The sequence below is a fragment of the Ctenopharyngodon idella genome, chromosome 12 (genome assembly GCF_019924925.1).
Source record: "Ctenopharyngodon idella isolate HZGC_01 chromosome 12, HZGC01, whole genome shotgun sequence".
NCBI lineage: Eukaryota > Metazoa > Chordata > Actinopteri > Cypriniformes > Xenocyprididae > Ctenopharyngodon > Ctenopharyngodon idella.
This window is the reverse complement of record NC_067231.1, coordinates 29763328-29779990: the sequence shown is the minus strand read 5'-3', so window position 1 is coordinate 29779990 and position 16663 is coordinate 29763328. Positions and strand designations below refer to the sequence as shown.

Here is a 16663-nt window from a genome sequence, read left to right as displayed (position 1 = left end):
CTCAGGCTGGCTTCAGCCAATCGAGTCAATAGAGTGAATAATAGAAGTATAAATGGAAAAATTGAGGCTAAAAGTGTCCGACTAAGATGTTGACACTGGTAAATCGAACTGCAGTGTTTGATGTACTAATTGCCTCTTAAGAACTGAGCCTGACACAAGGGCGAAAAACCAAAAGCAGGCCCCGCTTGCCATTCTAAAAGCTTTTGTGTGTTCTCTGTTCCACACACCAATAACTAAATGCAACAGCACAATCCACTTTGCAGTGCAGTCTTCAATCTTCAAAAACAGTAAATATGTCTGCTTGATTCTATCTTAGCTGGCTATTGAGGTATTAAATGAGTATTATAGAGATTTCAGGAATTAGGGGATTTGAAACAAACAAATGGTATCTTGGTGAATTAAGATATTTGTAACTTTATAAGTAATGTAAAACTCAACCATTAAGTTCCATTGTCCTTTACTATGATGTACTGTGTCCTGATCTGAAAGCATATCCTGGCATTCTTTTTTGTCTCGCTGTCCACAGGTGGCAATGGTGCGGGATGTTCGATATCCTTTCCCCACTGTGGATGTCCCAGACCACGCTCACTACACCATCGGCTCTGTCATTCTGGCAGTGGGCATCACCGGTATGGTGGGAAACTTCTTGGTCATGTATGCCTTCTGCAAGTGAGTCCAGTTTGTGTTTGTCTCCTTTGTATGATAGCCAATGAAATTCTTGTTAGATCTGCTCATCTGGAGTCATGTTTGCACTGCAAACTGCATATTAAGATTTAGACTGGGTTATCCCAAAAAATTAAGTTAAAAAATGTAAATTAATAATTAAATTAATAAATTAATAATTAAAAATAAAAACAATCAAAATAAAACACTTACTAAAAAAAATTAAAATCTTTTTAAAATCTCAGGGTAAAATATTTAGAATTTTTCAAGAATTTTTTTAAAATGTTCGGCTAACAAAAAAAAAAGTCTGTGAATCTCTGATTTAAGGCCTGTTCACACCAAAAACAAGAACTATAGCTATAAATATAATGATAATGATAACTACATTAGCGTCCGCACCAGTGGCTTTAAATACTGGTGCTCTTTAAAGCAGGATGGATTCTGATTGGCTGATTCATCAGCTGAAAAAATATCATTCTGAAAGTGATTTCAAATTATATTTTCTTAGTGTTTCCCAGTGCTGTTATCATTATAGTTATGGTGTGGACTCTGCTATTCTTTTATATTTAGAACGATTTTTACAACTATGTCTTTACTCTTAGTTATCGTTTTTGGTGTGAACGGGCTTTTAGACTTTCTAAATGAGAGAAATCAGGGAACAGAAAATATGATGCATTACACACACACACACACACACACACACACACACACATATATATATATATATATATTCCTACTGTAAATATATCAAAAATGTATTTTTGTAAGTAATATGCATTGCTAAGGACTTAAAATCAGGTGATTTTCTCAATATTTTGATTTTTTGCACCCTCAGATTCCAGATTTTCAAATAGTTGTATCTCGGCCAAATATTGTCCTATCTTAACATACATCAATGGAAAGCTTATTTATTCAGCTTTCAGATGATGTATAAATTTAAAAAAAAATGACCCTTATGACTGGTTTTGTGGTCCAGTGTCATATATATATATCGGGGTGTTTCCTCCGAGGAGGCAAGAGAGGCAGTGCCTCCTCAAAATAATCCATATTACAAAAATAAAACAATGCAAATATTACAAAATGTGACAATAAAAAGTGTACAAGTCATTTGTTTTTCCAAAGAAACACTGTCCAACAGCGGCACCCGCAGTAAAGTTACACCAGGAGTCCACGACTCTTGTGCCTCTCTGGAGTTCACAGAGAATGAACAGAGCCCCTAAACTGTGCAGTGGGTTTTGTAGGGGGTAATAGAGAATGAATGGGGGAAAGTCACGTGAGAGGAGGCAGTGCCTCCATCGCGCTATGATTGGATATGATCGGTTATGATTGGATATGATTGGTTTGTGTGATAAATCCCACCTCTTGTTTACATGCGCGTTCCGTGCGTCAGTCTGAATGGCGTCAATGGGAAGACTAATTAAAAAGTAAGTAAACAACTCACCCACTTAGATATCACCGCTTTATATCACGTCAAACTCAAATGTGAAAAGACCTGAAAAAATGATGACTCTGGGGGTTTTAGTGAGCAAATAAAATATATTGTTTAAATTGTTACTGCCTTTAGTTATTATTTTGGAATAAATGTAAAAATGCTTAAAACACCAACTTGATGAGATTGACTTGGTTTTAATAAATAGAACATTAATTACATTGTTAATGTAAAAATACAAAATAGAATGTATTTGGCTTCTTTTTTCTTTTTTGATGTAAATGTGAAAACAAGGAAAATTTGACAACGTTAAAAGTAACGGACATGTATTTACATTTGATTTATAAAAAATAATAAAAAAAAGAAAATAAATAAAAAACTGAGGTCATTGTTTGCCTCCTCATTTCAAAACACCACTGCACGCCACTGATATATATACATATATATATATATATATATATATATATATATATATATATATATATATAAACATTTATAAATAATACAACATAAAATACCACTGCCACTGATGTGCTGCTGCTTCTTCTTTCTTTGACAGTTTTTGACAGTTCTTTTGTGTATCTTTTCAGGAGTAGGAGTTTGAGAACACCTGCCAACATGTTCATCATTAATCTGGCTGTCACTGACTTTCTGATGTGTGTCACTCAGACACCAATCTTCTTTACCACCAGTATGCACAAGCGATGGATCTTTGGCGAAAAAGGTAATCCAGCTGTCAGATAATCATGGGCACTTGATCAAACCCATGGTTCATTTTCAGACATTCATAGCTACTTGCACAGATGCTAAGAAAGAGTGAAATGTCAAAACAACTTTGCAGGGTGTCTTTTAACATCAGATTATCTTCATGAGACTGATTCCAGTGCAGATGAGAAGAAAGTATAACAGATAATGATAAAAGATCTCAGCTGGAGAGGGATTATTCATTGATGCATAACTGTATCCTGGTGAAGGAGAAGAAACACCTTAATGTCCAAAGAGGTCAAAGCGTATCTAGATATGAATCAGTGTTTGGTTAGTTTGAACATGTTCTAAAATATGCAGGCACTGGAAAAATGTTTTCGGCTCACCAGGCAGATAGTCTGATGAATCAGCGCTCAGAAAAATAATTAGGGATCATTTCGGCTGTTTTAGCAAGCTTTGTTCCATGGGGAAAACAGTGGTGATTATATTTTCATCATCATGGGAAATATAAAATCAAACATTTCTGTAAAATCAATTAACTGTTTAACACAAATTACACTTTTTGCGGAACTAACAAACTTAATTTGTTCATAGTACTTTTTCTGCCTCATGATTTAATTGATAAATTACCATTTTTCACTGTAGTTTCTATGTTTCTAGTAATCAGAGGTTTGCTTTCCTTATCAGACAAAACTGGAAAATATCAGAGGGGAACTGAATGACTGCTTAATGCTATAGCCAGTGGTTCCAACCTATATACTGTAGTATTAGTGATTCGTTTGTTCAGTTTGTAGTCCTAGAACCCAAAAGAGAATTAGCATATTTGAGCCATTTTCTCTCAGTGGGTTTTTAGAATAGCAGTTGGTGCATCATGGCTGAACAGCTCCATACAAAGGCATTATATTACAAATGTGATCTCTCATTCTATAAAGCTCTCTTAAATATAGTATTGCAGTTAGAATTTTTATTATTAGTCCTAAGTACCCCTCTTTACAGCATAACAGCTGCATGATTACATATTCATCTGGTGCAAATGTGGAATTTATGTGATGCTGTAATATTAGGCTTTCGAATAATGATAAAACATCAGGTCATCCAAGGATCCCTTGATCACTGATGGTCTTCTTTAAATTCCAAACCTTTTAAGCACTTAAAGCGTGTTCTTTGAAGTAAAGTAGTTGCTGTATGATTGATGAAGTGGAATGAGCTCACTCAAACTCTCTCGAGGTCTCTCTTCACCTGAGGTATGTGTGAGAGATCTGTCACGCTTCTTCTAAATGATGTTCAGTAAAACACCCTCAAAGTGCTGTAGGGCAGCATTATAAGATGGTGTCGAAAAATATGACAACAGGACCCACTCACAGAGGAAAGACACCCATTCACAGTCATTATAGTTAGACCCGTTTGCGGATCTTAAAGCATACTAGATCAGAATTTGACAAGCTTTCTTTATCTCCTATCGACATCAACTTGTTAATAATAACTGAGAATCTTAGCACCAGCAGTCATATATTGTTCATATTGCTTCATTGTTAATATTTTATCCAAGGTGTTATTGTAATTTTATAAGCAGAAAAGCATTGTCTTGCAGTTCCTAAAATTTGTAATTTTTTAAAATGCTTTCTGATTCTGTTTGGTCAATTGTCATTCTGTGGTCAAGTATTTTTATAATGAGTGCAACAAATTAATTTCATACAAATTAATTTGTTATTAATGTGTTATGGCACTCTTCTCTTACTTACATAATAAAATAATTCAAGCTTAAATATAATAATAATAATAATAATAATAATAATAATTTGTACATTATATATTATTAATGTATTAATATTAATATTTGTACATTATATATTATTAATATGCATAACATACATAATGAATTAAATTCATGTCTGTTTATTTAGGCATTTCCTAAGTAGCTGTGTACTAAGCAGTAAAATGTACAGTCAGTCAGTGATTAATAGCAAAAATCAAAACCCTTCAGGATGATATAAGATCACATGATCATATGTTTATACACTGTAAAACTCGATAAGTTAATAATATTTAAAACATTTGAGTAAAATTTATTAACTCAAAAAAATTTAAGTAAACTAACTCATTTTTTTTAAGTTAGTAGAACTTTAAATTTTTGTGACAAGTGGGGCGGGGCTGAGAGCCGTGGAAGCAGAGCAAGGCCAGTGTGGTGCACAGGTGTCTCTCATTAACAATCACATCCCTTCGCTCCCACAGTTCTCAGCCTCACCCAACTCATCATAATGTTAATTACATACAGTTCATTTACATAAACAACATCACATTCAGATCTTGGTTAAATGTTAGATAGCAGATTAACACATGCTATTATAAATCAGAGACTGTTATTATATACTTGCATGTACACTACTGTGCAAAAGTCTTAGGCATGTCAGTATTTTCACCCCCCAAAAATGGTTTTAAGCCGTTTATTTATATCTTTTGCTGTAGTGTGTCGGTAGGAAATATCAGTTTACATTTCCAAACATTCATTTTGCCATTAATTGTAATAATTCAGTTAGATTTTTGAATACACACCAGGAGTCTGACAACAGTCGGTGCTCTACACAGATATCTGGTCTCACCATCATCGAATCTGTCTGTGATTACATGAAGAAACAGATGAAACTGAGTATAACTAAATCCAGAAGAACTGTGGCCGTGTCTCCAAAATGCTTGAAGAAACTGACCTGCAAAGATACAGTACTTGTGTAAAAATGCTGTAAAGTGAGAATGCTTTCAAAAATATTGTCATAAATAGATTTTATTTATCAATTAACTTCTATTAACCAAATCAATTCAATATTTGGTGTGACCACCCTTTTCATTTAATACAGCTTTTGTCCAGGTACACTTGGGCATCATTTTTCAGGTAGCTTCGCAGGAAGGTTTCTTCAAGCGTCTTGAAGACACGGCCACAGTTCTTCTGGATTTAGTCTGTCTCAGTTTCATCTGTTTCTTCATGTAATCACAGACAGATTCGATGATGGTGAGATTGGATCTCTGTGTGGAGCACCAGATGTTGACAGACTCCTTGTGTATTCAAAAATCTCACTGAATTATTAAAATTAATGGCAAAATGAATGTTTGGAAATGTGAACTGATATTTCCAACTGACACACTACAGTAAAAGATATAAATAACTGGCTTAAAAAATATTTTGGGGGGGTGAAAATACTGACGTGCCTAAGAGTTTTGCACAGTACTGTATATAATCAAACAACATACAGTATATGTGGTCTTAAAAGTTTTGCAGCCCATCCTCAACCTAACCACAGGCTCTACTCTTCACCACAATGGTAACCCTACAAAGCTAACATAACAGAACCCCCTGTAAATCCCAACATAACTCAACATTAAACTTATGCCTCCCTATGTTAATTATGTGCAAAAACACACAAAATAACACTTAATTTCAACATTTATTTATACAATCTGATGCAAAGCATGCTGGGAATTAGAAAACTGCTGCAACTCAACTCAATCATATTAAGTTCAGCTTACTACAGTGAAATTTTGAGTTCACGCAACTTTTATCTATTAAGTACAATGAACTTTCATTATTATTTGAGTGAAACAAACTCGTTTCATTTAATTAATTTCACTCTTCGGTTTTATAGTGTACATTATCTCTAGCTACACTGCATACCACACTTATATACAATACTCGGTAACACTTCACAATAAGGTTCATTAGTTAGACATTAGTTAATGTATTAACTAACATGAACTAACCATGAGCAATACATTTGTTGCTGTATTTACTAATCTTCGTTAACATTAGTTAATGAAAATACAGATGTTCATTGTTTGTTCATGTTAGTTCACAGTGCATTAACTAATGTTAACAAGATTTTAATAATGTATTAGTAAATGTTGAAATTAACATTAACAAAGATTAATAAATGCTGAATAAGTGCAGTTCATTATTAGTTAATGTTAACTAATGTAGTTAACTAATGTTAATTAAAGAACCTTATTGTAAAGTGTTACCCAATACTCAAACATTATGAAACAGTTTGTTCTATGTTGTTGGTCTTCTCATAGACAGGGCTATAATTAAAGACGAGTTCCCAGCAATATTTACATTTACATTAATTTACATTTGATCATTTAGCAGACACTTTTATCCAAAGTGACTTACAAATGAGGAGAACAATAGAAGCAATCAAATCAACAACAGGGCAACAATATGTAAGTGCAGAGCCAGTGGTCTTTCTGTAGGCAAACATCAGTGCTTTGAATTTGATGCGAGCTGCAGTTAGCAACTATGCAATTGATGAAGGGAGGTGTGACGTCCACATTCTTCGGCTCATTAAAGATCACTCTCGCTGCTGCATTCTGGATCAGTTGCAGAGGTTTGACAGTACATGCTAGAAGGCCTGCCAAGAGAGCATTACAATAGTCCAGTCAGACAAGGAGTTGTGTAGCATGCTCCAATAGGAAGGGCTTGATCCTGGCAAATCCTTGTATATGGCATACCTGCAGGACCGGGCTGTTCTAGCAGTGTGGTCTGTAAAGTTTAACTGGTCATCAATCACAACTCTTAAGTTCCTGGCTGTCCTGGAAGGAGTTATGGGTGACGAACCTAGCTGAATAGAGAAGTTGTGATGAAGTGTTCGGTTGGCCGAGATCACAAGCTAATTTAAATTAGTAGCCAATAAATATGGGCTTTTCAATGACAGGTTCTTAACTCATACCCTTTTCCAATCTGTACAATAAAACGCCTGTTCACATTAGTGACATTTCCAAAGCAATTACAGATTCACAGGGTTACAGGGTTTTTCCATTATTATTATAATTACACATCCACAGTTGCCTGCATGTACAGCTTTAATTAATTAACAGGTATTTCTGTGATGATAAGGAAAACATGTACTCTTTCATTTTCAGTCTTCTTCTTTTCAGGAGCATGAGTGAGATGGTTGATTTAAATGGACTCTATATAGCCTGTAGTATGATTTATTACTCATACAGTATAGAAGAAACAATGTAAAAGACTTGTTTTTTTTTAATGCAGTGCTGGATTACATATTCAGTGCATTATGAAATGCATTAATGTTTCTTTTTACAGTATTTCTTGGTATTTCTTTCTCTCTCCACAGGCTGTGAGTTATATGCATTCTGCGGTGCTCTGTTTGGTATCTGCTCAATGATCACTCTCATGATTATTGCGGTAGATCGATACTTCGTGATCACTCGTCCTTTGGCCTCGATTGGTGTTATGTCACGCAAACGAGCCCTGTTGATACTCTCTGCTGCTTGGGTGTACTCTATGGGCTGGAGCCTGCCTCCGTTCTTTGGATGGAGTAAGTGCTTACAAACACTCACTTACAGGGGCGTTTTGTCTAAGCAGACAAGAGAGGCATTTAAAGGATTAGTTCACTTTAAAATGAAAATTTTAAAGTCAATATTTACGCTTTTTTCGATAGTTGAATATGGAAGGCGGTCTGGCGGAAGCTATATATTTTACTTTATAACATGTTAAATATGGATATTTTTCTTACACAAACAAATCACTTCACTTCAGAAGGCCTTTATTAACCCTGAAGCCTTGTGGAGTACGTTTATGATAGATTGATGCACTTTCTTGAGCTTCATACTCGTTGGTCCCATTCATTGCCATTATAAAGCTTGGATGCGTCAGGATATTTATTAATATAACTCTGATTGTGTTCATCAGAAAAAGTCATATACACCTAGGATGGCTTTAGGGTAAGTAAAGCTTAGGGTAATTTTCATTTTAAAGTGAACTAATCCTTTAATTTTAAAATTTGAGATTGAATAATGTATAAATCCCTCATTTGTTAAAAACCTCATCATTTCATTTCAGAATCCCGCAGATATATGCACAGCGGCATGTAATTGTATTTTATATTCACAGGTGCGTATGTTCCTGAAGGTTTGCTGACATCCTGTTCGTGGGACTACATGACCTTCAGTCCCTCAGTACGCGCCTACACAATGCTGCTCTTTACATTTGTATTCTTCATCCCCCTCTTCGTCATCATTTATTGCTACTTCTTCATCTTCAGGGCAATCCGTGATACCAACAGGTAAGTTCTTTTACCATTTCTATGTGTGTGTTTGACCACAGGTCTGAACCAGAAAGAGGAAAAATAGGCCTACTGGGAAGATGAATTTTATTATTTATCAAACAGAGATCAATTTTAGATTAGTGCGGTGTTACTGTGTTCTTTACAAAAGACAAAGACGATCAAATCTGTTTATATGCTTTGTGAACTGACGCATGTTCCGTCTCTTCCTGTGTGTACTGAATCTATATGTTTGTTTACATGTCTGTATGATGGGAATAACAGAGCTGTGGGAAAAATCAATGGAGAAGGAGTAGGACCCAGAGACTCTATCAAGAAGATTCAGCGAATGAAAAATGAATGGAAGATGGCAAAGATAGCGCTCATAGTGATCCTGCTGTATGTCATCTCTTGGTCTCCATACTCCTGTGTAGCTCTTACTGCTTTTGCTGGGTGAGAATCAACTTGTCTTACACCCACAATCCATTGCTTTTATTACATCCTTCTTGATGATGTTATTTAATTAGTGTTGACTTTAGTCAGAAGCAACTGAACCAGCTAAATAATTTGACAGATAAACACACACTTGAGTTTTCACTGTGCTTACACATGCTATTCACTGTTAAAGATTTCAGTTATTTGTTCAGACAGTACAAAGACTGTCTAGAATAGACATTCAAGGCAGACATAAGTTATATTAAAAAGAGCAGAGATAGCTTTAAATTAAAGATAATACAATTATCCATTTATCTGAATCATCATATAATACAGTGTGTTCCAAGTGAGAAGCAGATATTTTTCAAGGTAGTTATGAGTAGCCAAAGAGCTAGCAAGCTATTTAAAGGGTTAGTTCACCCAAAAATGAAATTTCTTTCATTAATTACTCATCCTCATGTCGTTCCACCCCCGTAAGACCTTTGTTCAAACACAAATTAAGATATTTTTTGATGAAATCTGAGTCTTTTTTTTTTTATTCCCCATAGAAAGCAATGTAATTACCACATTCAAGGTCCAGAAAAGTAGTAAAAACATTGTTAAAATAGTCAATGTGACTACAGTGGTTCAACCTTAATGTTATGAAGTGCCGAGAATACTTTTTGTGCGCAAAAACAAAACAAAAATAATGACTTTATTCAACAATTTCTTCTCTCCTTGTCATTCTCCTACGCTGTTTACGTTCAGCGCTTACTGGTTCTACGTCAGAACGGCGGCTCAGTATTGGCCGACGCTGTTCACGTGAGCAGCACGACGCATGCGTGTGATGCTGACGCAGGAGCCGGACAATACTGAGCCGCCGTTCTGATGTAGAACCTGGAAGCGCTGAACATAAACAGTGAATGGGAGATAAAAAAAACTCTCAGATTTAATCAAAAATATTTTAATTTGTGTTCTGAAGATGAACAAAGGTCTTACAGGTTTGGAACGCCATGAGGGTGAGTAATTAATGACAGAAATTTCATTTTGGGTGAACTAACGCTTTAAGACCTGTGCCACAAATACAATACAATACAATACAATACAATTCAATAGGGATAATATAACAGGGTTTCTCAAACTGGGGGTTCATGAGTGGTTTGTGAGGGAACTGCAGGGGGTTCACAAGTTGATAAAAAGCAATAAAATGAAACATTTAGTAAAAGATGAAACATTTTATTTCTTTACCGGCACATTAACATTAGAGAACCATAAACAAGCAAATGTGTTGTTAAATTATTAAAATATTAACTTAACATCTCAGGGGATACTTAGAGTAAACATTAGTTTTTACTTAAACACGTTTTTAATATACTTTATAATGTAATAATTTCACAGTTAATCTCCAAATTAAAACAACATAAAGAAACAACATGAAGACAGTATATTATAATACTTGTTCAATGGCATCTTTTTATGATTGAAGGCCAGTATCACCGATTCTAATACAGCTACTGATGTCTCGATGAGACTGATTTTTTCCCCAATTTTAAACATGAATTATAGCCATTCAACATTACAGTGTAATTGAAAGCTATATCATTTTTTACATTTATTAGGCTTCAAAAATATAACAACTTTTAATTTAAGTTAGCTTAGAACAATCCTCACATAAACCCATAATAAATGTCATATTTACCTGTGCCTTTCCTACCTGTCTAACAGATAGGAAAAATACAGAATTCTGATTAAGTTACCAAACAGTCTGCACTGCATAGTTTATAGCCTAAATTAAATATAGATAATCATTATTAAAGCTACAAAAGTTCTTTAGTCAAGAGCAGTGAGTAATTTTCTCTGTTACCTTTGTTCTTTCATTATCTTAAATGACAGACTGCATTAGTGGTTGCTGTCACTTTAAGAGCTGCCGCTGCTGCACATGACGCGTCCCACTTTCTCACAGCTCTTTACTTTCGTTTTAAGACTTTATTTAACTCATTCAAGGCTGCTCTAATGAGGATACTCGACAAAACTGATATTTTTGGCATTATTGTGCATGTTATTGTTTGTTCAAGCGTGACAGAGAGAACTGGATTCTGGCGCACCGTCCATGCGCACGATGGCGCATGTCTTGCATCATGTGCGTGTGTGACAGGACATTCACAGACAGCGCCGTTCTCTTTTGGCGCGTTTAAATGGTTTAAAAGCATTTGCATGAATAAGAGTGTGATCATAAAAAAAACGGATGCTGCGTTAATTGCGTTAATATTTTTAATGCGTTAAACTGGAAAAAAAAATAATCGCATGCGTTAACGCGTTAACGTTGACAGCACTAAATATAATATAATATAATATAATATAATATGACTGTTAAGACTCTTTTATTCTTTTAGTCTCTGATTTCTTCCATCCACCCTCAGAGAAAATGTGTCACATACTGTGAAAGAAATGCACTGCTTTGTTTTAATCAGACTTCCTTTGGCAGAATAATGATCACATGCACCACGTACCTGCTGCTACATTTCCAAAGGACTGGATGGTTTTATTCATTTACCACCTCTTTTCAATCTAATATGTCTGTGTGTAGCTGTGATGCGATGTCATGCGGGTTAGAAGAAAGTAACGCATTTAAATGATGTGTAATGTTATGTCCTCTTACTCTTTTCACAGATACGCTGACATACTCACACCCTACATGAACTCTGTGCCTGCTGTGATTGCCAAAGCATCCGCCATCCACAACCCAATCATCTATGCCATCACTCACCCCAAGTACAGGTATGATGATGTTAAGCATAAGCCTTTTTACAAAGAGTTCTCTATTCTGCTGCATTTAAAAAGAATTTACAGTATATTCATGGCTACCTAGTTGCTGCACATTCACAGTAATTTTAACAATTTGTTATATGGTGATTTATAATTAATATTATTATGAAATAACTAAATAATTAAATTTTAATATGTAATTTATTTCAATGATGGCAAAGCTGAATTTTCAGCACCCATTACTCCATTCTTCAGGGTCACATGGTCCTTCAGAAATCATTGGTGCTCAAGAAACATTTCATATTATTATCAGTGTTGACCTACTGAACTTAAAGGTCAGTTGTGCTGCTTAATATTTGATTAATACAACATTCAGAAAGAACAGCATTTAAAAGAAATATAAGTATTTTGTAACATTATGTCAGACACTTTTGATCAATTTAATGCATCTTTGCTGGATAAAAGTATTAATTTCTTTAAAAACAAATCTTACTGACCTCAATCTTTCCAATGGTAGTGTATTTATTTTTTGTATTTTATTCAAAGATAAATTCCTGATAAATATTGTAAAATCCTGGCAATATTTTACATTGTGCATCAAAATTGAAATAAGCTGGCAGCATATTGAGGCACTGAAGCACACCCGACTCAATAACCAGAAGCTCCGGCTTATTACACACCCTAGTTTCCAATACAAAGAGACCTGTCCAGTGAAATGAAACATCGTTCCACAAACATGAATGCTGCATGCTTCAAGGCCAGGCAGACCCAAATCGATCAGCAGCTTTGTGTACAGAGTGCAAGCATAAGTACCTTGAGATGACAGAGTTGGATTCTGACCTTTAAAAGTCAGATTTACTTCAGATTGATCTGCTCTGGATGCATTGGGCCATGTGCTGCTCATAACAGATCTGTGGTGAGCTGCAGAAGATTAATGCCTCGTGATGAAGAACCTAAATGATGAGGTCATCATTTATCCATTCCTATCACCTCAATATGATGAGATCCTTATGAAGGATTGATCTGAACTGTCAAGTCTGGTTTTGACATAAGACACGACGAACACGAGATTCCCTTGTTTTAATGAACCATAAAGGGTGTTTTTTTGTTTTTGTTTTTAAAGGTCACTATTATTTCATTGACAGCTATGGAAAGTCAATGTGAATTGCAGTTTGAGGTTTCTTCTTTCAATTTTCCTGCCCTTCGTTCACGAATCACCACTTCCTCTCCCTCTCTCTCTCTCTCTCTCTCCCAGGTCTGCTATTGCAAAGTACATACCATGTCTGGGAGTGCTGTTGTGTGTACCTCGTAGAGACCGGTTTGCCAGCAGTAGCTTTATGTCCACACGACGCTCCACTGTGACTAGCCAGTCCTCTGAGACCAGCAGCAACCTGCACCGTGCCGGGAAGGCACGTTTGTCTTCTGTGTCTGACAGCGAGTCGGTAAGAAAACACCTTTAGGCCAGAAACAATCTCTATACAAGAATCATCCTTATTTTGCATGTGGAAGCAAGCTATTTTCTGTGAATGTGCGAGACTTATGATTCATTAGCCTCTATAGGTGAGTAACGAAGAATAACAAAGTGGTTAGGGAGAGATTTTTGCCCCCTGGAACTGATTTTCAAGGGTACACCATTTTGATGGCATATTTTTGTCATCACAACAGCATGTGGTCCATTTATGTGACATAATTCAATTGAGTAAATTAAATCAATTTGTCAACCTGTAACTTAATAGACCAAAAATAGAATTTTATAAAGTAATAGATAAACAACAGAGGAATTCACTGTGGAGATATTTATATCTGGGGCATTTCGTTCACTTTTAGTGGCACTTTTTTGGTTAATTTCTCAACACAATAAAGTACACATTGCAGTAGGGTCGCCACCAAGATGGCTGCCAAGTGAATTGAATTGCCTTAAAGGGATAGTCCGTGCCAAAATGAGAATTCTGTTATCATTTACTCACCCTCATTCCAAAACTGTATGACACAAAAGAAATTTTTTTGAAGAATGTTGGTAACCAAACAGTTTTTGGTCCCATTGACTTCCATTGTATGGACAAAAAAATACAATGGAAGTCAATGGGAACTGAAACTGTTTGGTTATCAACATTCTTCAAAATACCTTCTTTTGTGTTCTGCAGAAGAAAGAAATGGATACAGGTTTGGAACGACATTAGGGTGAGTAAATGATGACAGAATTTTAATTTTTGGGTGGATTATTCCTCATGCAATATGTTGGCCAAGCATTCTCTTGTGTAAAGTATGTTTCTGGCCTTCCTCATTCAAAAGATCACAGAAATCTCACTATTATTCTTTTTAGATTTTTTTTAAGCTTAAATAGTGCAACTCTCCTTGTTGGATCAGCATTTAGTGTTTGTTGTGTGTGGACAGGGCTGGACGGACACAGAGGCAGATCTCTCCAGCGCGAGTTCACGGCCTGCTAGTCGTCAGGTCTCATGTGACATCCGTAAAGATTTGTCAGATATCAAGCACACCAGCTCTCTGAGGCTGAAGGTCAAGAGCAGAGACTCTGGTGTCTTCGACAGAACCTCAGCTCAGAGTCTAGCTGAGCCGAGCGTGAACCGGACCTGTGCGTACATCAGTGTAAGTAGGAGTCTTCAATAAGTGTCATATCTCATCTCATTAATCACAAGCTTCTCAGCTGACTCAGCGCTTCTTGATTTATGAAATTAGGAAGCCCACATTCATTTTAGAGAGGAAATGACTCCTTCAGATTTAAAATTCATTTGGAAATTTCATTCCATCCTTCATATCTTGAAGTTCACTGCCCTGGTTTCAGCCACCGTAGACAAATGACAAGAGTACTCAAAAGTGTGCATGGTGTATGTGCTAATGATGCTTTTTCTGTGATTTCATTTGACTGTACAATAAGTTTGCTGCTTTGAATTAAGTTTGCTGCTATGAATTATGTTGCTGCTATGAATTTGTACTTCTTTCACAAGCTTTTCTGTTAGATGTAGCGGAGCTATCACTCTCTGAGATCTACACACAGCTGTACTTGCTTTTTTAACTCAGCAGATGAAGATGGGTTTTTTTAATTCAGCCCCCTGGTATTGCTCAATAATGATAAATTTTATTATTCACTTGAAAGATAAATCACGAGGGAACCTAAATTACACTTACTTTCGAAAGCTGTGCTAAAAATACCCTGACAGAGTTTCATACACTGCTTATTCAGGCCACGTACACACTGTAAATTTCAGGAGTGACAACCGCATTTAAACGTGGGAGTGAAACCCCTAAATTATCGTTACATGTGTACAGAACTGGACTCACTCTCGAAACAGCGATGATTGACAGCTTGGAAACCAGCTTGTGTTTGGTATCCGTTATTGTGACTAAAGTAACATTACAGTGACAAAACACTCGTTATTTTCAGCAATTTAACTAAACAGCATCGTGTATGCTTATGTTTGTATACAACCTGTTTGACACAGAGCTTGCTCTTTCTGTGTTGCCGTGATCACTCATTATAAGCATTTTTTGGGCTTGTTTAAGCTTGACTCATAAAGTGATCGTGTTTATGGAGTTATTAAAGTGAGCAGGCACGAATCAAAATAAAGCATTTGGATTTATTTCGGTTTATTATGGGCTTGGTCCTTGTTCTCAGATTTTTCAAGCTAGATCTGGCAACACAGATGAATCAAGGCTCGTACTGCTTTCCCTGTTATTCGCCGCACATACAAAAGAGAGACACCTCCGATGCACATTAAAAAACGTCATTAACAACTAGTTGTTCAGTTCCATACACAATGCATAGAATTTCTGCAAATGCGGTTGCCACTACCTGTATTTTACGGGAGTTAATTCGGTTGTAGAATGTGGTTGTCACTCCCGTATTTGACTGAACTGTGTGTGTACAGAATGCGATTAAGCACTAAAAGGTGAACTGACAACCGAATTTACCTGCAAGTGTGTACGTGGCCTCAGTGGCGCCACTACTGAATCTGCAGCACGGAACATTCAGTGCGACCATTGTAGTCTGTTTCCTGAAGAAATAACTCTTTTGAGACACTTCTTTTTAGTAAATCAGAAACATACAATGCAACCAGTGTAGCCTGATTCTCAAACAAATGACTCTTATTAAAAGGGTGCCATTAGTGAATTACAATGAGAATCAACTAGCAGTCAATCAGGGCTGCGTTTCCCAAAAGCATTGTTAGCCAACTTACATCACAAGTTCCGTCGTTACTAACATAGTTCAGCGATTTGGTGTTTCCCGAAACCATAGTGCTAACGAACATTCACAAACTGCATCGCAAACTTGTGTTAGGTTGGAACGACAGCTCTCGAGCTGTGGTTAGAAGCATAGTTTCTTGTTTTTATGACATGTGGACTTAATAAATCGCTATCTTGATCAAAATAAGCAAGCTGACATTAAGTACAACGTATATCTTTTATTTAAAATATATATACACATGTCATATTTTAGTTTGTCAAGAGATTTTAAGCACCGTTTTTGAAGAGTGCGCGTGTGTGTACGTGCTCTGGTACATAAGAACGAGCCAATGATTGAATCTGGAAATTAACTGAGAAAAATGAAAATTAGTCCTCAGATGCCATGTCCGTAATCTATAGCAAAATATCTAGCATTAATTTGATTTCAAATGGA

At 35.9% G+C, this 16663-nt stretch overlaps 1 protein-coding gene across 3 annotated transcripts in view; it reads left to right on the top strand.

Moving 5' to 3' along the window:
• LOC127524135 (melanopsin-A-like) overlaps window positions 1-16663 on the top strand; it is a 38553-nt gene that overhangs the window by 11549 nt on the left and 10341 nt on the right. For all 3 annotated transcript variants that reach the window (XM_051915528.1, XM_051915527.1, XM_051915526.1), the window contains exons 2-9: window positions 527-669; window positions 2683-2816; window positions 7918-8121; window positions 8697-8868; window positions 9133-9300; window positions 11932-12039; window positions 13283-13469; window positions 14422-14634. In XM_051915528.1, the coding sequence (XP_051771488.1) occupies window positions 527-669; window positions 2683-2816; window positions 7918-8121; window positions 8697-8868; window positions 9133-9300; window positions 11932-12039; window positions 13283-13469; window positions 14422-14634 (1329 nt within the window). The remainder of the gene's footprint in view (window positions 1-526; window positions 670-2682; window positions 2817-7917; window positions 8122-8696; window positions 8869-9132; window positions 9301-11931; window positions 12040-13282; window positions 13470-14421; window positions 14635-16663) is intronic.